The sequence below is a fragment of the Hermetia illucens genome, chromosome 6 (assembly GCF_905115235.1).
Source record: "Hermetia illucens chromosome 6, iHerIll2.2.curated.20191125, whole genome shotgun sequence".
NCBI classification, from domain to species: Eukaryota; Metazoa; Arthropoda; class Insecta; order Diptera; family Stratiomyidae; genus Hermetia; species Hermetia illucens.
Window position 1 is genome coordinate 83,703,817 of NC_051854.1, and position 26,039 is coordinate 83,729,855.

At 42.4% G+C, this 26,039-nt stretch overlaps 1 protein-coding gene across 4 annotated transcripts in view; it reads left to right on the forward strand.

Moving 5' to 3' along the window:
* The window catches only part of LOC119659016 (transforming acidic coiled-coil-containing protein 2), a 68,465-nt gene that overhangs the window by 3,166 nt on the left and 39,260 nt on the right, over positions 1 to 26,039 (forward strand). Inside the window, exon 1 of one of the 4 annotated variants that reach the window (XM_038066906.1) lies at positions 7,140 to 7,398. The exons of 1 other annotated variant lie outside the window; for it this stretch is intronic. In XM_038066906.1, the coding sequence (XP_037922834.1) occupies positions 7,372 to 7,398 (27 nt within the window). In that variant the 5' untranslated portion in view covers positions 7,140 to 7,371. Of the gene's footprint in view, positions 1 to 7,139; positions 7,399 to 22,981; positions 23,167 to 26,039 lie in introns of those variants that run through there. 2 more of the 4 variants (XM_038066903.1, XM_038066907.1) reach the window with 2 other exon arrangements.

Sequence of the window (26,039 nt, forward strand, 5' to 3'; positions counted from 1 at the left end):
TCTCGGCAGGTTGTTCGTAGGACGAGAGACAAGATCTGAGTCCAGCACGGGTCATCGCGGTCCATCGCGCTTTCAGCGTCCGGTGCTAACGTTCTAGCATCCCATTGGATTGCGGGTGGTTACCCGTAGTTCGGTTGCGTTTGAATCCTAGGAGTTTGCCGGACTCCGAGAAAGGGTAGACTCAAATTGCATTCCCTAGTTAGTGATGATCACTGCAGGAACGCCAAAGCGAGGGATCCACTCTCGACAGAGGGCTTAAGGGAATCATCCCGTGTGAAGGCCGTTTTTTTGCCTTTTTTTGAAAAATTATTTTGAAGGACTGGATAAAGATAGAAACGTGTTTTTTTCACCATATGTTTGTTGATATCTCTAGTATATGTGATAAATTTTTCAGCTTGATTTCATGGCTAATTTTCGGAATACGTGTTAATTTATGCACCCATCTCCAAAAAAAGGTGTTTTCTTCTGCCACGCTGGAGGGCGCTGTGTTTATCTGAGGGAAAAAAACTAAACGGCATTTTAATGTGGACAATACTCCACGGTCCGCAAACTAGGATAATTAGAAAATATTAAAAGGTAAATTTTTGGTGGGCTTTTAAACTTAATTTTTTGGATTTTGGTGTTTTTTTAAGGCTTTTTTTATGAATAAAAAAAAAACGACCTGTCCGATTGCAATCATCCTAGTTTGCGGACCGTAGAAATATGTATTAAAGAAGTCGTGGAAATTTCAAAGAATTTGATTGGATAAATTTTGAGCTATGGTGGCAGCCGATTTTCAAGATGCAGTTTCGAGAAAAACGCATTTGAATATTTAAATGTGATTAGCAACAGTAATATTTTAAGTCACCATTAATCTGCTATACCTGGTCCATAGAGAGCACCCTCCGTTTCTTCAAAAAAGTCTTGTAAGGGCGATTGTTGCTCTCTGGTTTCAATTCTGGCTCTTTTAGCGAGGTCAGTCGATCGTCGTTCGGACCGCCAAATTCGCGCTTCATTACGGCAGTCGGCATAAACCTGACATATGTGACCAACTTGACATCCCATTGTCACTAGGATTTGGAGAATGCCATTGAATCCTTCATTTAAAATAATTACAGCCAGAAAAGTGGCTATTTCTACGTCCTTGGCCCTAGAATGAAGGTGTTTAGGAGCGAAAGTCCAGATCAATGCATTTAACAACTCTTTGTTATTCCGGGTCTCTGCTCCTAAACATCTGTTCAAGAGATCATCTCGTGACAAATCTTCGTAGATTGGTTTGATGACTATTTGAACTTCTTCAGTCAAAGGTGCCTTCTCGTAGCGGAAGCTATCCAGTTCTCCTTTAGCTTCCGCTTTGCGCCATTTGCACCAACTGCCCTCGCCTGCTGGACAATTTTGATGCTGAGGATGTTCGTCTGTCGACCATTTATGGAAGAAAGTTGCCCAAATTTCTTGCTTCATACCTTCTACCGAATTTGCATGTCGACGAATAGCTAGCCCAAAAAATGTAGCGAGGTCGTTAATAACCTCATCAGTAAGTTTTCCAGCTCCTTTTCCACCAATGCCTTTGTGATTCTTCTTTGCATTTCTAAGTCGCGTTCCCATTCTTTTCTCGACATGTCTTACGCATTCGTTTTTCACTACCACGTATATTTTATTATTTGCAGTAATTTGCAGAAATACCGGAGAAAACTCCAGCAAAATCCAATATACAAAACTTGTCGCAATTGGCACAACCATGTTCATGCTTGCTAAAAATTTCTTTGCTGATTTTGATGCGAAGTCCTTTTTCTTCTCTGATAAGTATCGATTCCCATGAAATACTCGTTTTTTAGTGCGAGCATGACGTTGAACGGTAAAGCGATCTCCCTTCGTAAGATCCATTTAAAAAAAAATCACTGAACACACAAACAGCACAATACTTACAACAAAATATAACTGAGTATAGCTTGAAAGCCTTTCAGTGCTCACTCTAGACTGGATTATCCTTTTTATTCCAAACAGCAAATAAGTTTAGACAATTGATTGGTTTTCCAAATTTTTATATTTACAGTCTGTTACATAAGAGCGTGGTCACTGTTAAATAATAACAACAATTGATTTTTCGAAAATTCCCAAATTTATTGATAATTTGGTCGTCAATACTCAATGCAAATACCTCAGTAGCAAGCCCAATTTCCTGCATTGTCAATTATGGCCTGGCATCGTCGGGGCATACTTTCCACTAGTTTTTCTGCATATTCTACCGGAAAAGACCTCCAAACTTTCCGAATTTGTCGAGAAAGTTGATCTAAATTACATGGCTTGCGTCTGCGAAGCTGCATTTTCATCAGAGCCCACACATTTTCCATGGGGTTTGCATCCGGTGACTGAGATGGCCAATATAAAGTGACAACTCCGTTTTGCGTCTTCCACTCGCTACACGCTCGACTCCGATGTTTCGGATCGTTGTCCTCTTGAAGGATCCAGCTTTCATTTTTCTTGATATACCATTGCTTAGCAGATGGTAACAAAGCCTTTTGATATATTTTATTCATTTTTTCGGCATTTAAATTCTCGGTAAATAAGAACAAAGTACCGAAACCTTTGTTTGAGAAGCCACCCAAACATGGACCTTGACGGGGTGTTTAACAGTCCGTTGAAGCATCCTACTAGTGGAGGTTGTCCACGCGTGTTTGATGCTCGGAAATGCCCAAAAGGAGGATTCAACAGAAAAAATTACGTTGCTCCAATCGCGGTCCAAGTTTTCCTTCGCCCATTCCATTCATTTTTCAACGTGTTTTGCACTCAACATTGGTTTTTCCAAAGTACTGCGATATTTCAGTTTATTGGCAAGCAAGTGCCTGCGAATCGTTCCGTAAGATATGTCAACACCTTTTGCTTTCAATTTCACAGCAGCTCCACGTAAAGTCAAAGTTGGATCTTTGGAGAACAATGCGAGAATCTTTTTTTCGTCTTTTTTTGAGACTTTGCTTGCACTTCCGCGATCAGGAAAATCATCAACGTTACCGACCTTTTTATAGCGATTTATCCATTTGCTAACGAAGTACTTCGACTTTCCCATATATTTCGCAGCAGTACTTTGCGTTAATTTGGGTCCTTTTTCATGCAAACATAGAAAAATTGCCTCAAAGCGAGAGGCGTAAACAGCACTCATTTCGAAAGACCACTCAATTGAAGACTAAATTTGACAGAGAGCTGACTTTTTACAAAAAGCATGAAAGACTGAGGTGCCCTCTATGTCATAGAAAAAGAAACAGGACGCTCTGATTTTTTATCTACGTGTAACAGTGACCACGCTCTTATGTAACAGACTGTATACCTGTGTTCGAATTTATAAGGCTCAGGTAAAAAACTAACAGGTAAAAGAAGATTCGATGCTCTTTCTCATCAAGTACTCTAGCCGCGGCTACAAACTCCTTACCTGTTTAACCCTGTAATTTCTGAACGACTCGGAATATCAGAAAATCCCTTTGCCCACATATTCTCCAATATATATAGATACAATTCATGCAAAAAAAATTCGATTTCTCCAACCCGACACACGGGGTGACCCCCTTAAGCACAAGATTGCGCCGTAATGTCCTTCAGAGGTATTGCCTCAGACAACCGCGTAAAACGCGGCGTAAGACAATACCTGTAACCGTGCGACTCTCGCAAAGGCAACTGTCGCTGTATGTCGGACGTGAACTAACTTATAAAGCTCAGGTGTCGAAGCGGACGAGGGGACGCTTTGTCGGGCTTTTGTTTCAAAGCATATGTGAGAGGCTTATGGTCCGTGAACACTATGAACGGCCTGCCTTCTAAGGAGAAGCGGAAGTACTTAATGCTCAGTTGTCGATCGTAGGTCCTTTAGTTCCGTTGAGCGGGGTTTAACTGTCTGGAGAAGAAGCTCAACAGCTGCCAGACTTGGTTCACCTTTTGGTGAATAACAGCACCTACTGCGAGAGGCAGAGGCATCAACAAAAACGGCTAGGGGTGCATCTTGTCGAGGAAATGCCAAGAGTGTAGCATCAGCCAGTTGTTGGCGGGGTTTTTCAAACGCGCGGACAGCCTTTTCAGACCACACAATCTCTCGGGTGTCCTTTGTTTTGGGGCCAGACAAGTACGCATTCAAAACGGACTGGTTTTGGGCGGCCTTGAGCAGGAAACGACGATAGGAGTTTAACATGCCCAAGAACCTCTGGAAATCCTTTACAGTTTTCGGACGCGGAAAACTTGTAATTGGTTGCACCTTGTCTGGGTCGGGCTGTATTCCGTCAGGGGAAATGAATCTCACCTATGTTTGGAGAAACTTGCATTTATCAACGTTTAGGACTAAACCGGCCTCAAGGAGACATTGAAAAATGCACTCGAGATGGGCTAAGGGCTCAGACTCTAAGGAAGAAGCGACCAAAACATCATCCAAATATACGAAGCAGAAGTCGAAGTTTCGCAGGACCGCGTGAATGAACCTTTGGAAAGTTTCCGCCGCATTGCACAACCCGAAAGGCATCCGTGTGAACTCGAATTATTATTTCAAAAATCACTGCCTACTCCGCCACGGAGAGCACTGGTAGTGGCAACTGTCAATCAAATTAACAACATTCGAAATAGCTCTCCTATGTCTGCATAAAGCCGCTGACGAAAGCCGTCCCACCTTTCGCAAGAGAAAAACTTGTGTTCAGCGTCGTCCGCCACGTCATTGGGTTTGTTGTTCAAAATTTTTTTTCACCGGATATTGTCGTGCAGGGTATCAAATGAAAGATCTTAATTTGTACTTTCCGAAACTGGCATTAGCTTTGGAGCAAATTGCAAAGTGCGTGAGAAAGGAGTCAAAATGTACGCACTTAAAGTGAGACAAGACTCATTTTCGGAAACTATCCAACCTAAAAAATCCGGAGGATGGGCGATTCCGTAGCCTACATAACGACGAAATCTATGAGCAATACCATGATCGTCAGGTTGTGGATAAAATCCAGCTCAATAGGTTACGGTGGGCGGGTCACTTAATCCGTACAGCCAGCCAATCCGGAAATTCTACAAGGGCAATATCTATGGTATAAAAAGAAGACGAGGCAGACCCTGCCTGAGATGGAGCGATGATGATGATGAAAAATTTACTACCTGTAAAATAAAGTACCTTAGCTTGTCCACATTTCATTGGCCGCGACTGTAGGTATTACGGAGGGCTCTCTTGTGAAAGGCTTCGGTATTCACTATGACTTGATTATCAGAGGGGATTCTATGCCTTGTTTTTAGTCCAGAACATTATATGCTCTGACATTAATGAAGGCTGAGAAGTGGGGTTCGATTAGCATGTGATTGATTTGGTTGGGGTACTTCCAACAACCATTTCATGCGACACTGCCAGTTGGATAAACGCCAGTTCGTTTTCAGTGGTGTTTTTATGAAATCTATGAGAGCCGACGTATCGCCTGAATATGAGTTCCGTCCCCACGCATCTCCAAGTATAATTTTGATATCATACTTGGACAAGCTTCGAAGGTTCATTCGATTGCCTCGTAGAAGGTATACTTCTTCGTCTCTGTAGGGACGTGAACGTTAATGAGGTTTATATGTAACTGAAAGTCGTCACAGAATCACTATAATGGATATTTTAAAATTAAAATGTTTTCCTTAGACTCGAGTTTTACAGATTACAACTGTTTGCATCGTCGCCGAGCTGCACATCACGAGGGATCAAAGCGACATAGCCTTTAGAACCATGGGGCACTAAGCTTCAAAGCAAACATTTTTCAAAGGAAGGAACCTAGAAAGCACAGAAGCTAGTTGGCTATATAAAGATAAGTTCAGAAGGAATTCCAGCTAAACAAATTGTCTTCTTTCAGTAAAAGAGATAGAAAACGCGGAATATACGATGTCATATGCAACAAGGCGAATCAGCAAAACTTACTACTCAACACGTGAAAGCATGTTGACAATTCTCCACTTGATGTAATATGTTTTAGTCGTGCTATTTTTCACTCGACACAATAGAAAGTTTTACGAGTACATATGGTGTGTTTAATGTACTTCGGAGTCTCAATTCTTTAGCATGTACTAGATAACATGTGGCTGAGCAGTATTCAACCTCTGTGTATTCATTAATCATACCCTGACGCATGCATTCCTCTTTGTCACCTAATAATAGCAAATAAGGAGCAAAACCATAATTATCAAATCTTGATGCAAAAGAGAGAAACCAAATATCAAACAAACTCAATTGATATTCAACCAATGTTTACCTTCGTGTGTTTGGTACTTAAAAACTCACTTATAATTCGCTTTGCCGAAAATAATGTTCCATAGCCGTTCCTGCACAGTTCACAAATAATTAGCACAATGTGCTTATCGTTCTTTTCGCAACACACGGCAACAGTCAAGATGATATCTTTTAATTCGCTGCGGCTTTATTGCAAAATCCAATTGTCGGATGATACAATAATGCATCATCTCAGCGAGACTATGTATCCGAACTGGCTACATCATACGGAAATTGAACACAACATTCGCTTTCTCGTTTTGATATCATTTTATCTTGTCATGAAAAGATTTTATCGGGCCGATATATGCGGTTTGTCCGTAATGCTCAACTGCACCGTCCAGTTTAAACCTCCTTTGAATTTCTTACAGTAGTTGTTGGCCAGTGCTTGATGAAGTCGAAAATGAGCACTGAATTTGCTTCGTCTATTTAAGGGAGGAATTTTCTTAATTGAGTTTATATGTCCACCCGGCAATGTGCTTACTCACTCGACCTCAACATGCTGTGTGCATTTAATTTAAAATAACTCTTTGATCGGCTGAAATTCGCAAGACATTAGCTAATATCGCGGGCGTCTCAATGTTCCCAATCCTTTTCCAATTGACTCCATTCACAACCAGGAATTCATCAAGCCAAACGCTGCCTTGCGTAGATAGACCAGACCACATGGGATCTATTTGCTTGTATCATTTTCTGGGGCACCTTTTTAATTGTTCATAAACTCATCCCATCTTTTGTTATAAACCCCAACTCATTCTGTATATTTTTCCAATGCAGTACATTCAATTCAATACTGAATAGGAGCAAAAAAGTCTAGCAAATTATTCGTGGTGTTCCATTCATTTGGCACTCAGTTCAATCAGTTTTACAAACGCATTTGCAAGCATTGCGTCGTAGTGAAAATCTTTTTTGAAATGAAAATAAGATTTAATGTGGACAGTGTCAAAATTGAATGATAAGCATTGCATTCGTGTGTAAACGTCTATTTGTTTAAATCAATTTAATATTATTTATTTGTTTATATTTATATAATATTTTGAAGTTAAACAAAAAACTTTACATTTATCGTGCAGTGTAGTGCGATCCTCGGTTATATTTCATAAAATTTCGGTTACCATTTATTCAGTTTTAATTGGATTTCATGAACAATGGGAAATTTCGCCAGTACACGGAAGGTGAAGAGGGTGTGCTAGATTTAATCATATTTTAAGTAAATGTTATGGTGTTCCGTTTTCTCGTTTTTTCTCCGCTTTTTCTGCTTACTTTACATCGGAAGCGAGTCTAGTTTTGGTACATAAATTCGTCTAAATTTAGCAATTTGCGCAGTAACAGATGTTTTCAAGTGAAGGCATCCTTGATATCTGTGATTTCATACATATGAGACCCAACCATATGTCGTCAACGTAGAGCATTGGCGATTTATTTAAAATGCACTTGTAGCGCCACATGAAGTTTTCGCTAGACGTTATGATCGATTGTTTACATCCAGAGTGCCTAAGCAGGAAGATATTGTCTAGAGAGAAAAACAAATTTGATTTAATATAAAAATCACGCAAAAATAGCCACGGTTCAATGTTTAAGGACAAATAAGTGAAAAACAGATTACTTGCATGATCTGAAATCATCCACAAAGAGAAAGTCAAAATAATTCCCGAACTTATGGAAAAACATTTTGAATGATAATCAACGAAACGGAGTTCTACTCGCTTCACATTTTAATGTATCGTTCACATCAACACTTTACTGAAATAGGAATTTGTCAGCAGACAAATCCGTCGAAAGCCATTCTCCATCGTCAGAACTTACTTTATTGCCATAAATCCCTGACCCTCGCTTTCGGTTTCTGACGAAGTGCTTCGATTCACCCCATCATTTTCTGAAAAACCGGCACTCTTTCTCCATTGTTATATGCTACGTAATTCTAGGGAGTTTCACCGAAAAATCTGAAAAAAATTAAGAGGCTGCCACTACAGTCCTTGGCCATATTATTAGACGCGCTGCAGATTCTATGCAAAATCTTAATTATCGGATGTTTTTCAGCTTAGTTACCTAATTGTTAACAAAAATAAAACATAATCTTTTTTGAAAAAATATGTATTTATTAACTACTAAAGAACTTTGAAATGTATGTCATAAAATATTAGGTTGGGGAAAAAGTAATGTTGTATTTTATAAATAGATGACGATACTTGAACATATCTTGTGTTGTACTTATCGCATCGGCTCATACTATACGACGATTTGAAGACGACAACCTGGGCTACAGGTGTCTCTTTGACAGTTTTATGATCGTATGTTTCAGTCTCAAGTTATAGCGCGTCAAAAATGTAGTCCACCAAGGAAGAAATTCGTCATATTTTACATTTTTACTACCTGAGAGGTAAAAATGCAACGAAGGCGGCCAAAAAAATTTGGAAGTTTATGGGTCCGATACTGTAACGATTCGCACAGCACAGCGGGCCAGACCCTCAATTAGGTCCTCTACTGGAGGATTGGTCAATGGGAATGGTGTTCTGTTCCACCAGGACAACGCTCGGCCTTGCACATCTTTGATAGCCCGCCAGAAGCTACGGAAGCTCAGATGGGATGTCCTATCGCACCCACCGTATAGTCCGGACCTAGCCCCAAATGATTACCACCTCTTCCGGTCCATGCAAAACGCTCATGGTGCTACTAAGTTCGGCTCAAAAGAGGCACCAAGAGCGTTTTGCATGGACCGGAAGAGATAATTACTTGGTGCCAGGTCCGGACTATTTTTTTTTTTTTTTTGGGAGTAGGGTAGGTGAATGCGTTTACGCACAGAGTGTTGGACTCCCGCCACAGCACGCTGGCGGACTACCAACTAAACACCTCCCTGTCATCAAAGAACTAGCCTGGAACCGTTTGACACATTACTTCGGGCTAGCCCTCCCGGCTTTGGGAGCCTTCAAGTCAGGGAATTCCTTTCACCAACGGGAGGGGAGGAAGGGAATTGTTAGTTCAGGGAACCCCTTACCGTCCGATCCCTTTGCCGGTCGAATTCAATCTTCTTCGTAGTAAGAAGAGCCCGAACATAATGCGCAACACGATTCAACAATTCAATGTTGTCTGGAGAGAGCTCCCCTGTGTCTGCATAAAGCTGCTGGCGGAGGCCGTCCCACCTCTCGCAAGAGAAAAAGGTGTGTTCAGCGTCATCCGCCACTCTATTGCAGAACACACAATCAGAAGATCGCGCCTTCCCAACCCTGTGCAGGTAAGACTGAAAAACTCCATGCCCACTTAGAAGTTGGGTAAGGAAGTAATCGATCTCACCGTGCTTTCTGTTCAACCATGGGTCTAATTTGTCGATGAGCCGCGCAGTCCACTTGCCCCTTGGCTCATTTTGCCAAGAAAGTTGCCACTCGTTCAGGGTGCGTTGACGTTCTTCACGGGCAACCACTTCTCTTAAGTTTTCGCCCTTACGGCGATAGATAGCTTTGCGCTCCTTGGCAAGGGAGGATAGGGCCGCCGACATTCGCCATTAGCCGATTCAAGGCCGCGACTCCTGCTGCAGCCCTGTCCGCGGCTGCTTTGATTTGCTTGAAGAAGCTCATCTTCGAGTCGAGCATTAAACCAAGGTATTTAATCGCTGGTTTTGACTCTATAGTCAACTCGCCAATCGATATGGGACGCAAGGTCGGGATTCTCCTTCTGGTCAGGATGACTACTTCGGTTTTTTCCAGCGCAAGGTTGAAACCGTGAGCAGTCATCCATCCGCTTACCCGTCGCATCAATATGCCAAGTCTGCTTTGCGCCTGTTCAACAGTGCGTCCGGCAACAAGTGCCGCAACGTCGTCTGCATAACCGACCAGGCGCGACTCTTCGGGCATATCGAGTCTCAGCAGACTATCGTAGGAAGCGTTCCAGAGGTCCGGCCCTAGGATGGATCCCTGCGCTACTCCCGACGTGATTTCCATCCTCCTCTGGCCCTCTAGCGTCTCATAGAACAGGGAGCGGTCTTTCAGATAATCCCGCAATATCCGCAAGAGATAGCTTGGCACGTGAAAGGAGTTCTCTAGTGTGCCTAGCATATCTGTCCATCTTACGGAATTGAAGGCATTTCTGACATCAAGCGTTATGAGGAGCATTATCCGTCGAGATCGGCGGCTGTGTGCCCCGGCTCGATTAAACGCATCTACGACCTCCATAACAGCATCCACTGTAGATTTCCCTGTTCTGAACCCGATAAGTCCCCGGCAGCACGGATCGCTTCAGCGAGTTTACCCCTGATGAGCTTCTCGAGCACTTTTCCGTCAAGCATACACAGCGGTCGGTATGCAGACGGGAGCTCCGGGTCTCCTTTACTCTTACTGATCAACGCGAGTCTGGCCACTTTCCAGTGACAAGGAAAAATGCCCTCCTTCAAGCACGCGTTGAACGCTTCGAGCAGCAATTCTGGCCGTTGGCGGAACACCAGTTTGTAAACTTCCGCCGGGATGCCATCAGGACCTGGCGCCTTCCTGTTTTTCATAGTGAGAACCGCTTCTTCGAGTTCTCCCATTGTGAAAAGGGGGCAATCCACGACGCTTTCCGCGCTATTCACATCAACCCATACAGGGTGTCTGAGGAACAATGCCCGCACAAGGCGGTCCATCTGGTCGGTGCTCAATATGCAGGGCTTCCGCAGAGCCCCGATTTTCCGAGTGACAAGCTTATAGCCAAGTTCCCACGGGTCATCATTCACCTCATTAACAAGATTTTGCCAGCCGCGAGCTTTGCTTTTATTTATAACGCTGCGGAGTCTCCTTTTTGCTGATCTATATTGTGCCTTTATGGCACATGCCTCCTCGTTGGCGTACAAACGTTGTGCCAAACGGCGGAGCTTATGCCACTCCTTCCGTAGGTCGGCAATTTCCGCCATCCACCAATACATAGAAGGCTTGTCGCGCCTGGGGCCTCTCCGTGGCATGGAAACCTCACACGCCGTCGTTATCAGATTCATCACTGAATTTACGACGGTGTCAGCTGCGACATCACCACCCCCCGGAGTGCCCCCCAGCGCGGCCCTACCTGCTCCAAGAGCTTCGACGAACCTTCCGATGTTCACCCTCGCGACATTCCACACGCAGGGGGAACGTCGTGTTGGTGCTCGCCGGCAAGTAGCGTCAAACACTTCGAGTGCAATGTACTGATGATCACTTGCCGAGAAGTCTTCTAGTACTCGCCACCCGTCCACCGATTATGCCAGAGATTCCGACGCAAAAGTGATGTCAGGAATGCTTCCTTCACAACCGCCGAAACGTTGGCGTGGATCCGGTGTTTAAAATTACGAGCCCGGTTCTCGCCGCCATTTCCAGAATCCGTTTCCCCCTGGAGTCTGATTGAAGCATGCCGCATTCAAGAGCCCTGGCATTAAAATCACCGCCAACCAGGATTCGTCCCTCCGTGCTCAAAACGGCGTCCTCCAGAGCATCAAGCCGGCACCGAAAGTCCGGAATCGACTCATTCGGCGTCAGGTAAACGCTAAAAAACGTTATCCCTAAACACCGGATCCAGACAAATCCGTCCCCCCGGCCTTCGGCAAGAACACGAAGTCGAACGTCGTCCCGAACCCAGATGGCAACGGTGCCCGATAAGTCGAGATACCATGAGGACGGGTCCTTGTTTCGGTATTGCTCGCTAATCAGCACTAGATCAGCATTTACTTCCGCAGCGACCTGTGCTAGCAACTGGTGAGCGGTTGCACTCCGGTGCATGTTAATTTGCAAAATGCGGATCATGGCGTTCGCAGCCTAGCCCTCTCCAATTCCGCCCTGAAGATCGGACACCGTCCCGAGCCCGCAGTGTGTGCGACGCTTTCGCCAGACGCGTCACGATCCCTGCAGAGAACACAACTCTCGCTTTCCTTGCAAGTCTTCGCTTGATGACCCGCTTGGCCGCATCTCCGGCATGCTGTCCTCCTGTCCGGACCCTTGCAAGCTGCTGACGTGTGTCCATAGCCCAGACACCTGTAGCACTTGGTGGGGACTATCCGCATTCGTACCCTGCATACTACCCATCCGATTTTGATTCTCCCGCTGTTAAGGAGTTTCCGCGCATATTGCTTGGGGACTTCCACCACAGCGAGCTTTTGGCCTCGAGCATTTACAGAGGTAATACCTACCCGGGTATTGGTGACCTCTGGACATTCATGCTTTAGCGCCTCCTCTACTTCGGCCTTTTCTGTGAGGCAGTCAAGATCCCGTATTTCTAGAGAGCACATGGGTTCTAGGCTGGAAACAAGAGCCTTCTCCCCCAATAGCCCCTTGACCGCTTCGCAGAACGTGCTTTTATTGGTCGTCTTTGGGCCCAGTTCGACGAGAACTCCACCACTCCTCGTTTTCCGTATCGAAGACACCTCTGCTCCGTTCTCCTCGGGTTTCATCCTGTAGCGGATTTCACTAAGGACTTCCGCAAATGTCTTGCCTTCCGTCGGCTTAATGAGCAGAGCCGACGGTCTAGTCCTTCTTCGTTTCCTCGTTTTTTTCCGCTACTGGTTTTGGGTTGGCAGCCTCCTTGTTTTTGGACAGACGTGTCTCTGGCGGCGGAGTCCGTTGTTTCTTTTTATCCTTTTTCGCCTTCTTTTTTTGGGCCTTGGAGACTACTTCGATAAAGTCTCCTTTAGGCACGTCGTCCTCTTTCCGCTTTTTCCCCAGTTCACTTTGCAGAGGGCTATCTGCGGTCCGTTTGACGCAAGCAGCATTTTCAGCGGGGAGTGCGACTGTTTCTGCTCTACAATCGTCTTCCGCTGCTCTCCACGTACGTCTATAAAAGGAAATGCGGTCCAGTAGTTCCTCCAGTTCCATCAGCCCGTTTTTGACGCCTTTGCTGACGTTCCTCTGAAGGAACGTTGCCGACCGCATACGTTTCACCACTGCTGCGCACTTTCTGATGAGCCTTTCCTCTTCGGCTCTAGCGAGGACGGTCGAATGCACTTCCACTCGACTTGTGTCCAAATCCATCTGCTCAGGACTAGCGTTTCTCACTGAGCTTACTTCCAAAACAGGGGCACTGCAAGGTAATGGAGTTGCCATCTCCGCACGGTCAGTCGCGCCACTTGATGAGGCTTCCTCTTTATTTGGGCGCCCCGGTGTCTCATCGGGTATATCAGCCCTCGTTGCCTCTTGCACTGACCGCTGCGGTGAACGACGCATTTTTGTGCTCCGCCCAAACGCACCCAGCTCTTCCTCCTTGTCTGTTGTTTCGTCGTTTTTTTTTTATAATTTTCTGAATATTCTCTATGAAAAAGGTAAAAGCGCATCGTGTGCAAGGGAGCGGGCCGCAATAGTCAAGAACGGGTATACCCTCGGGGACACAGGTCCGGACTATACGTTGGGTGTGATAGAACATCCCACCCGAGATCCCGTAGGTTCTGGCGAGTCATCAAAGACATGTAAGGCCGAGCGTTGCCCTGGTGGAACAGAACACCATTCCTATTGACCAATCCTGGCTGCTTCTGGTCAATCGCCTGCTTCAGCCGGTCGAGTTGCTCACAGTAAAGGACCGAATTGAGGATCTGGCCATAGTTGAGCAACTCATAGTGGATGACTCCCTTCCAAACCCACCAAACACACAGCAAAACCTCCTTGGCCGTCAATTCGAGCTTGCCGATGATTTGGGCCGACTCGCCGCGCTTCCACCACGATCTTTTTCGCTTGAGATTTTCGTACGTAATCCACTTTTCATCACCAGTCAACATCCGCTTCAAAAATGGGTCGAATTCCTTCCGTTTCAGCAGTGCTTCGCAGGCGTTGATTCGGTCCAAGAGATTTTTTTCCGTCAACTCGTGTGGCATCCAAACATCCAGCTTTTTTTGGAATCCAATCATCTGCAAATGGTTCCGAACGGTTTTATGGTCCTTACCCAGTTCCTGGCCAATCGAGCGAATGCTCACATGCCGGTCTACTTGGATGATTTCGACGATTTTATCGGTTTCTACGACGATTGGCCTGCCAGTTCGGGGTGTATCTTCGACATCCACTACACCAGAACGAAATCGATCGAACCACCGCTGTGCTATGCGAGTCGTTACAGTATCGGACCCATAAACTTCACAAATTTTTTTCGCCGCCTTCGTTGCATTTTTACCTCTCAGGCAGTAAAAATATAAAATATTACGAATTTCTTCCTTGGTGGACTCCATCTTTGACGCGCTATAACTTGAGACTGAAACGTACGATCATAACACTGTCAAAGAGACACCTGTAGCCCAGATTGTCGTCTTCAAATCCCCGTATAGTATGACCCGATGTGATAAGTACAACACAGGATATGTTAAGTGTCGCCATCTATTGACAAAATACGACATTACTTTTTCCCCAACCTAATATATGCATATGTTATGTGAAAATATCCACATTCAGTATTGAATTTGCAAAGAAGCGTCAACTTTGACCTATTACAACTTTGTTAGTAATAGTGTGATGTTCACCAAACTTAATAGGATCATACTCTACGTTATACCCTACATTGTCACATTCACAATTTTGTGGTTCTAGAATGAACTTAAGGGGGATTTTGCAGCCAATTACTAAAAATTATAGTAATATACTATTATTGACTTTATTTGAGTAGAAATCGATGTGGACGGTATTTCAGAATCTAGGCACCATATAGTCGCGGCTTCTTGATGTTTTTCAGATTTTTCGGTTGGGTAGTTCCTGAGAATGGATCCTTTAAAGAGATGATCACTTTCGACCCCCCGCTCTCCCCACCTTCCCAACAAATGTCAAAACTAAGACCGGCTTCGGAAAGTACTAATCGAGACCTTTCATTTGATTCGCCACATGGCTTACATGTGATGAAAAAAAATATACACTCCCCCCTTCTCCTAACTGCAGCCTTGATGTGATCCCCTTAAAATGTTAATTATTCATATTTTGTTCACATAGAAAAATCAAATGACACTTTGTTTCTAATCCATTCAATTAAAATGGTCTCATTGAACTCAACCACCTGCATCATTCCTTATTCTATCTTATACAGTAAAGGTAATCAATCAATTCATCATTAAAATGCTTGAGATTAACTCTATCATTTTGATATCAGTAGATGGCCATCCACAACTAATAAAACACGGGTGATGTTTTACTGTCGATTATATAACAATTGGTCAGGTTCTGCTTTCATCAAGTGGCCAACTAATGGGCTCGTATGCGCTAAAATCGAGTTTGTTGTTGATCTGATGAAACCCCCATTGTTGCTTTTTAATGCCACCAGAAATACAACAATTTAGAAGTGAACATATACATACACCATATATCCATCTCAATTATCTTTTTGGAACATTGATGCAAGTATGTTTCTATTTTTCATCCATCTCAACTAGATTCGATTTGCAAATTAACTACAGACATAAATTATTTCAGCTCGGTCTAAAAGCTCTACGCCTGGAAAGATAGTTCGCTTTCGTTTTTGTAGAGAATATTTTGCAACTTCATTTGGAGGCATAATTTATTTACAACACTTTTTGCGATATGCATGTTTTGCGTGATTATTCGTGCCGAGTATGTGTTTGCAGACATGTAAAAATAGCATCGAAAAGTTCCAGAGTAATTAGTTATTACAACTTATACCATAAAAAGAAAGAGTATAGACTGACACCGTGTCACACATATTGATATTCACTTGCATTATGTTACATCACGATCCATTTGTCTATTTATTCAAGTGATGTATGTAGAGAAACTTATTACTAGCGCCTCCTGCTACCTTCCAATTAATTTTCAATTTCTACATGCCTATGGAATCGAAAGCCTTATAGTAATAGGACAAACTGAAAGTAACATTATAGCCCACTTTAGATATCAAAAATTCTCCCTCCAACAAATTGAAAGCACCGGATTCAAACTGTCAAGGTCGATAAATGTCTTCCCGTTGGCAACAGACAATGAACAGATCAATTTATACTCTACTTACTACGACTACTACTACTTACAGTGGTTAGTTACTTCCCATTGCCTTTTCTGCAGATGCATCTTTGGGCGGTGTGATGGCCCAATTAGTTGAGCGTTAGTCTCTCAATTTCGCATTCCAAGTTCAAATTCTTCTTGCGTCAGGAAAGTTTGCGTTTCTCTTAAGCTCCGACCTTCTGCTGCAGGTTGATGACTTGCACACAATTAAGTGTGGTGATACTAAAATTTAAGAACACTCCGTGCAAAATGAACAAGTCGAAAATCAAAAGCTCAGATATAAAAGGTTTTTTGCATTTCAAACTTATATTTGAGTGGGCAGCTATTTGGTATGTCAGACTACCTACTTTATTATGATGTTGGTAACCAATGTCTTATATTTACCCCTTGGTGGTAATAAATGCGTCAACTACACCTACGCGCAATCCCTTGCAGTTAATCGAAATGGGCTTAGGCTCCCCAGGATGGATGGGTTCCGTTGCAGAGCGTAGCCTGCAATGCAATTACTGCCCCAACTTAATGTGTGTCTTATCCACTGTCACTTCCGCTTTCCGACCACATGGCGTACCGGTGCTAGACCTGTGCGCCGTCCGCTTATTCCGATGATACGACTCAGACAGGTTTTGACGAAGGTTTAGAGCCTTCGAATGGCAATGCGAATCACTTCCCATATAGGAAGACTTGCACAGAACAGTCTCAACTTAATCTTGGTGTTTAGATAACTGCGTTCCTAGATTTTAGACAAAACGGCGAAAGCGGATCTAGCGCTGCTAGGCGTCGAGCAACATCCAGTTCGGTGTCACCATAGGCAGAAACCGCGTTTCCTAGATATACAAACTCGATGCTCTGCCATTAATATAGTTAGAGAGGGTGCGATGACCCGTTAGACTGGGAATTTTGGTTTTCTTGATGTTTCTTCAGTCCAACTCTATTTGCCTTTCTTTCAAAATCCAAAGCCGTTTCGTATTTGGTATATAGTTCGTTTGGTCATGACCAGGTGAGAGAGCAGACAGATGTCATGTCATGTAGTCGTGCTGCTTGAGAAAAAATGGCATCGTCTATTGAAATCCTCCACGTCCTCGGAACAAGGCAGCATGAAAAACGTCATCGATAACAAGAAGGAATAATATCGGTGAGAGGATCCATCCCTGGCGAACTCAAATTCCGCTGAGGTTTTACCTCGATGCAACACCTGACATTTTGCGCTATAATATGTCGCCCTAGTAATACATAGATATTAGGTGCTCCGGAATGCCTCTCCTGCGTAGAGCATACAAAATACACTCCTTGTCGAAAGCTCTCTCGAAATTGACGAAGAGCAGGTGAAGCGAAAAGTCTGCGAAGTCTTCGAAAATAATCCGTATTGTGTTGGCATGGTTAATGTAGGAGGATCCGGAGCGGACCAGACTGCTCTCTGTCGATCAAACTATCCAGATGTTCTTTGATGCGTTCCAGCATTATTTTAACTATTAACTTTGCGACGGCAAGGAGCACACAGTGTCCGGATGGCTCAAGTAGTTAGAGCACTGGGCTGTCGTAGCGGAAGGTCGCGGTTCAACTCTCACTGGTAGCAGAGGAATTTGCTATCGTGACTGAATGTCGACACCAGTCGACTCAGCTGTAAATGAGTACCTGAGTCAAGTCAGGGTAATAATCTCGGGCGAGTGTTATAAGGAGCACACAGATATCCTTTTTATCGCCACACACAAAACGGATGCGCTTCTTTGGAATCCTAACGATTATTCCCTTCCTCTACTCTCACGAAAATACCTGGGATTCCCAAGATGTCCGTACGAGTGGAGGCATCAGATCTGCAGTAACTGCAGTGATGAGTAGCTCTGCGGGGAGATTGTCAAGCATTAATGGCCGAAATTACTTCTCTTCTGCTTGCACGAACAGTTCGTATCCTCAAGTTACGGTGACTAACCATTCCAACCACCAGACGCGGAACTTTACCGTCAAAAACTGTGGTGAAGTTGACGTAATACGCAAACGAACACAAGCGGCCATCAGATGGTAATCCGCCTCTCCTGCTACGAACATCCAGAAGAAAACTCCTAAATCTCCTGCTGATCGCAAATTGGTCAATTTGATTGCCCATACGGTGTCGCTCAGTTGAAATCCAATTGACCTTACGGCAAGCTCTGCACTCGAATAATGTGCTACCAATAACGAGGCAGTGGAAGCTGCAGGAATTCACAAATTTCTCAATTATCGTTACGGTCGCCAAGACCGTACCTCCTGATCACATGTCCGAGCAAGGTGTTGTCAGAACCCAGCTAGGCATTCAGATCACCATTCACCATCACAATATCACCTTTAGGAAGTCTCTCCTGAACTCCTTGTAATTGCTCGTAGAAAACATCCTTCTCCACTGTATCGGAAATTTTCATTGGTGTTAGTACTGTACAGTTGTTATGCTCCTTAACCTGGACCTGGACCTGCTGTTAGAAGTCTGCCGGGAACATTACCACAAGAGGAAGAGGAGTAATCTCCAAAGTCCCATCATCTTATAATAATACTACGTTTAGAGCGAGAATGTCTAGCTTATATTGTTGAAATTCACGCTCGATTTGGAGAAAACGAAAATTCCGGGCTCCCTCGATGCGCACATTCCCGAAACCAATCATTGTCTCTCCACAGGTCGTAGCCGTGAAGTGAGTCCCTATCCAACTAGGGGCTAGACGTTTCGGTAACAATAAAGTTTCAAAATTTGCAGGTTAGCCCACAAGTTTCTATCCTTTTTATTCACCAGCAGAAGCGACTCTGATTTATTCTTAAGCCCCAATTCACAGGATCGATCTCGTGTAGACGTACGAAAATAACTTTTCTTGACGCGGTAATTAAAAATGCCCTCATCCCTGATATCATTTTGATACAAGTAAAGATTGTCCCTTTGTGAAGTTGTTCAAATTTTTAGAGAAATCAAAGGATTTTATAATAAAGAAAAACAAAGGCAAACAACATTTTGACAAATTAATAGTAAAGCACACATTCCAATGTAAAGTGAACATGCAAGTGCTAAGTGCGTCGAGAAGGTGATGAGAATCGCTGGGGGTATATACGGCAGTCAAGTTAGATAGGTAGACAGTCACGCAATTCTGTCTGATGGAAGTTTAGTCACTTAATTATTGATAATGAAATGATGGGTCATTGTATTGAGAACAGAGCTGTTTAGTGAACACGTGGCTAATAGATGTTCTACGATAGTAGAAAATATCACAGAAAACCTTGCAAAATATGTTACATTCATTATATTTATGGTACTAATCCAACTTTTATTGTCATTCAACGCCATTCATATGGAAGTAACAAATGTCATGAGCCCCAGGCAATCATTTTTTCCTTCCTTTTCAAAATAGTAAACGTTACTATAATATCATGACCGTTCGATGATATTTTGTCAATTTAACAGTCTCGGAGGAGATAACTACATCTGAAATGTTACTCAAATTGTTGACGACTTACTTTAATCTAGTATGGACAAAATTTAATCGAACTTTGTGGAAAGTTGTAAACATTTGAGGACACAAGCGTTGTCAGTTTCTTCGGTGGAAACTCGTCCTAATTTTACTCTTTGTCGATTCCAAGCATGAACGCGCAAGGTGATTTTGCTCTAAGCAAGCTTAGTCATAGAAAACGTTTGAAAGATGAATTAGAAGTTTACTGGATCAAACTTTGAGTTCAACATAAAACGAGCTAATCTTTGAATCAACCAACGCATCGCAGTTATCAGTTCGGATTGTTCAGGCGACCGGTGACCGAATGAAAAATGATTCGACCAGACAGAAAAGAGATAAGGAAAGCCGGTACGTGTGTGCATTGATGTACCATATCAACGTATCACACGTGTGTTAAATAAAACCTTACTATGTTAAAATCGATTCAATGTCTGCCGGTCACCCGAGATTCACTCCGAAACGGCTGGAGCTATCCTCACGAAATTGGGTGAGAATAGGAAGTCTGTGAACCGCTACACGTCCAACCAGTTGCATCATTTTATGTTGGCTTTAAGGGAGCTCCCCATATATTCGAAAATGGGCGCGAATTTTTTTTTTTTCACTGAATATAATCATGTGGGGTATCAAACGAAAATTAGTTCTTTTCGCAAAAAGGAGTGAAGCACAGGGGAGTGAGGACACAAAATGTGTGCCCCAAAACGTGCAAGAGTGCTGTTCCCAGAGCCCATCCAACCGAACACTCTGAAAAAATCACAGTGATGTATCTATGCAAAATCTATGCCTCTAATTGACAAAGGGAGCTGAAAAGTTTTATTTTTTTTTCACGGACCCATTCTCAGAACCTACCCAAACCAAAAATCTGAAAAAATCAAGAAACTGCCACTATATGATACCTAGGTTCCGAAATACCCCCCATTCCGATATGTGCTCAAATAAAATTAAAAATAGCATATTACCATATTTTAGAAATTTACCTGAAACCTCCTTAAGTTCATTCTAGAAGTACGAAACTTGGCACCTCAAGTACAAATGATGATATAAGACACAATTCTGGAAAGTCGGAACGCAATTCAAGTATTGCCAGCTATACTGTCGCATAATCTTTGTTCCAACCTTATAAACCTGAAATTTTGTTTAAGAATTGAGAGATTCCTAAGTCCACCATCCACTTAATGGCGGACCAGACCAGTTGGAAAGCAACATGTTTTCGCGGTTGTGGTCCACGGAACCCTCATCCTTGGGCAAGCATCCAAGATGCAAAATTCAAGACTTGCGGTTTCGTCCAGGGCAGAGGCAACTCATCAGATGCTGCCTCCCCTCGGCTCTGGGAGTAACGTGACCGAAGTGGTTACAAGGGGTATTTGCTCCCTTTTATTAAGGTTTTGTGTAAAGACAAAACATTATTAAAATCGGTTTACTGTCTGTTTGTCCGTCTGGGTGTCCATCACACGCAATTTTCTCGGGAACTGTGAACGCTCACGCATACAGTGAGTTACATCCTTTTACGCCGAATTTAAGGGGGGTCCCCGTACATGCAAAACAAGGTGTAAATTTTTTTTTTCATCAAATATAGTCACGTGAGGTATCAAATTAAAGGCCTCGATTAGTACTTTCTGAAGCCAGTCCTGGTTTTGACATTTGTTGGAAAGGTGGAGAGTGAGGGGGGTTGAAAGTGGTCATTTATTTAACGGGGCCATTCTTAGAAACTACCCAACCGAAAAATCTGAAAACAATCAAGACGCTGCGACTGTGTTGTTCCTGGGCTTCGAAATACCCTCCATACGGATAGCTGTTCAAATAACGTTAATAATAGTACTTTACTATAATTTTTAGTAATTAAGTTCATCCTAGAGTCACGAAATTTTGCAGCAATGTAGGCTACAGTATAAAGCATGATCTCACCAAATTTGGCACTATTACTAACAAAGTTATAATAGGTGAAAGTGGTCACTTCAGTGCAACTCCAAGACTTTGAATGTCAATATCACTTGAAAGTGGATATTTTCACATACTATATGCATATATTACGTGCTACATACTAATGGGGCAAATGCACACTAAAATCTCTTTATAAAAGAAATACACAAGACCTTTCGTACCTGAAGCGTCTAGCTTCCGGTTTCTCAACTTATTAATTCAAAAACACGTCATGTGCATGAATTATAACGAACACAAATCCGCCTAAAAGAGAGCAAATACCACCTTGTAACCACTTCGGTCACGGTGCTCCAAGGGCAGAGGCGAGGCAGCATCTGATGAGTTGCCTCTGCCCTGGACGAAACCGCAAGTCTTATAAATTAAAGCAGCTTTTCTTTCTTATCGGAATATATGCATATTTCTGCACACTCTTGTGGAATATAGTTAGCCCTCTGAATCGCCGGTTCGAATTTTGGACGAAAGTGCACCTTCCAAAGTCCTATGTATCTGCACTTAAATGATACTACATACTTCCGTTATCCATTTAGTGGCTTATCAGAACCAAACATCTTTGCATTCCAGCCTAACGAGTTCATTTTGGGTCTAGACATTTCCTCACGCAGCCTAATTTCCTATAGTCCAGGCTGCTCCTGCTCCTTCAGCTAGTCAAATTCGGCAAGCTGGGAATGTTCCCTAGTACTGGCACACTATCTGTTTTGTATCTATTGCATTGTCATTATACTCGGAATAGACTTTGCATATTATCACCATTACAGTGCTTTCCTTACAAACAATCTTTGCGCAGATTCTGTACTGTCTTGCAATTATTGGAATGGTGTCTCTTCATGTTCGTTGTTTAAAAATATTCATATGAGTAAATCTTACCGCCGAATACAGAATTTCAACCAAAGCAAAATACTTTGGGAAGTATCGTGACTTTACTAGTGACAAGATCCATTTCTTACAATACCGACAATCATTCGCTTGAATGGACATCTTTGTTAACTAAACTATCTCCCCCAATTAAAGTTCATGGAACCCATGTAGTCAATGAGGAAATCAAAGCCCATGAACTTCAAGAATCATTTCCCTTCAATCAATATGAGAAACATCAAATTAAAAGCAAACAGAGTCTACCCCAACTACTAAACGCAAACATTCATCTGAAAAATTTCATGCAACTTGAAAAGTTCATCTATTCAATTTTTCCTCATCATGACTGTTGTATTCTAGTTTATTTTTAGACCTTCCTGGGTTCTCCTTTATCTTCTCTATTTTACGAATGATCCTCTCTGGCATCAATTATCGTTCGCCCCTATACGATGTTTCTGTAAAACTCTTTTTCATCAAGCGACCGTCTGCCTCATTTTTTCCTGAAACTGTGTTAGTTTAATTATACAATTATCGGAAAACGGACGTTAATTTCAAAACAATAAATTTAATTTCAAGTGTCTGTTATTTTTCCCGAGTATATAAAAGGGAGAAAGTGTAGTTAAGCGTGAATTTTTGTGAATTTTTCCAAATTATGGATTTTATTCTTTCAAAAATTATGAATCGACCAAGAAACGCTTCGGAATCAGCTGATCAACATGATCAAGCTAAAGAACCTAATTCGCTAGACAATCAGGTTGATATTGTTACTGTACAGAATGACGAGGTAAATTATAAATAATTTTCAATGATCTTGGCAAGTGACGAAAACAGAGCCCTTCATGCGGTCAAACATGCAATGTGCTATATTCCCTGTGAAAACATCAGACAGAATGATTTAGTGGTTTTCAAGCATCTGTGAATCTGAATTTTGTCAGTTTGGGTTTATTTTAGTAGCGAGAAATCTGTGCCAAAACGTAATAAATATAATGTTATATGTCGTGCATGCATGCGTGTTCGAAGTCAATATGGTACTTGATCGTTTAACCTTCTGCAAATAAAGTGCATTGCAAATCCACGCATTTAGTTTAATGAAAGAGGCGCCATTTATTAAGTCTTCTATTTAGGTCGAATTGACACCGTAAATTTTCATGAACAATTCTATATTTTGTGATTTGAGTGCACTTGTCTGTCCATCGATCTGTTTCAGAGTTTTTTGAATGATTATACCAATTTTGTACAATTTGGGAACTTCTCGATTCCATTTCGAAAAACCTTACAAATCGAGAAGCGCAGCGTATCAAACTCAGGCACACGGTCCCGCTATTGAGCACTACTTACACTTAACGCCATTTTGCTGAACCCATCCTGTTCATATCATCCAGTACTGACTAAGGTCTATATGTACCTCCTTTCATATAAGGAGAAGTACTGGAAGTGTTGTAGGTTGACACCGTGATCGATTCCCGTAATGCTATGCTATTGATTCAACATTTCTGATATATTCGCTTAATCCAATTATTGTAAAAAAATGTTTTGATTTCTCTCGATAGTTCTAGCGCAAAAGGAGTTTCTTTAACAGTTGTGACTACAGTCGATTACGAAGTCTATAGAAAAGAATTTTTTCGAATGATTACATTCAAATGTTTATCACATTTTCTAATGCAAGAAAAACTGCTATTCGAAACTGTATTAAATTATTTTCATTAAGATAATCGATAAGACAAAAATGCACTTCATTGCTCAAAATGTATTTCCATCAACTTTAACATCACTTCCTAACTGTATCGAATAACGATATGGTTTCTAAATCATTCTAGTAGAATCAATCAAATTAAAATCTGAATTCACTATGAACTTCGCACGTCGTATGACTGTACATTTGGATGGATCATAAGTAGTGCTTAGTTAACAAGCAAACCAGGTTCCTCTATGGGCCTTCTGAGAAATCTACACTTCTCTCCGAATGTTCTGTGCCGGATATTTTTAGGGCGACCAGCACTTCCAACAACACTATCGTTCCATGCTCCGTTAATTAATACAGATGGAAAGAATGCGATGACTTGTCCATTTCGGGACCTTAGCAAACATCACTCCCTGCGAAAAATCTCAGAATTTCACTATTCCTGAATAACTAAAGAAACTGCTGGAAATAAGCAACCATCACGTGATGTCAGCGCTCCTCTTATTCCATCCCTTTAGGCCACAACCCTCATTATAATATTCATCGCAGGCGGTCGAATTAATAAGGTGGAAGCTGCCGGTCAGCTGAAACGTAACTGATTTGTCGAAAGCTCCATGGTTCAACCAGGTGTCACCAATGGCGAAGCGGTGAAAGGTGCAAAAATCTATAAAATCCTCACTATTGTCATTAATACCTCTCTCTCTCTCTCGGCACTCTAGGGTATCATAGACTGTCAGAATCATATTAAAACAAATCGGAAGCTTGACGCTTCAGGGATAAAAGGTTTTGTGTTTCCCTATGTGAGGAGCATAACGGAGTTCTCCATTGTCTGGTAGCATTTACTCGAGATATTTAAATCGCTCAGTTCTGTTAGCGGCACTGACCTGCACAAAACTGAGTGATTTAAATATCTTGAGTCAATGCAATCAGCCAATGGAGAATTGCGTAATGAAATTGCTTCACACACTATTTACGCAAGCTGGATGAAATGACATTCTAAAACTGGTGTTCTTTGTGATCGATGTATCAACGAACGTCTCAAATCTCATATTTACCGTAATGTCTTCCGTCTTGTCGCTCTCTATTGTTCTGAGTGTTGGTCGACTATAAAAGACAATGAACGGCGTCTTGCGGTACTGGAGACGAAGACTTTGCGTTGGACTAGTGATGTGACACGTTTTGATCACGTCCAAAATGAGGATATTTGCGATCGATATGAGATGGCACTTGCCAAAATTGGTCTGAACATCGAAATTGATGGTAAGTGACCAAAAGGCCGGCTGAAACAATGGTCGCCTGATACGCTGGATGGGAATTTAAAATCCTCGCGATGGACCCGTTAAAAAAAAATGATCAGTTTCAACCCCCCGCACTCCCCACCTTTCCAACAAATATCAAAACTAAAACCGGCTTCGGAAAGTACTAACCGAGACTTTTCATTTGATACCCCACATGACTATATTTGGTGAAGGCATGGAGACACCCCTTCAATTCGACGGAAAAGGATGTAACTCACTGTATCCGTGATCTTTCACAGTTCCCACCTTTCCACAAAATTTGGTGTCAATGGTTATAACCGTCTCCGAGAAAAATGCATGTGAGGGACAGACAGACAATAAACCGATTTTAATAAGGTTTTGTTTTACACAACACTTTAATGAACCAGTCGCCATCAATCAAAAATTGCAAAGTCCTGTTGTTTTACACACCACCTTAAAAACAGCAATTTCCTTTTAAATTTTACATTTTATTAAAATACTATACAAAGGCTTTTTCGCTATTAGTGTGGTGTCCAACCTCCTTCGCTACAAATAATGGCTCCACATATTTTCTCCTTACAGTGCACTAAATTTTCTGCATCACTAATCTGTCCCCATATTCGTACTTCCAGATGTCGAGCGCTTTTTATCTTCCCTTATAGCTTAGGCTTCATTAACCCATAAACATTTTCAATCGAATTGATATCTAGGGTTTGA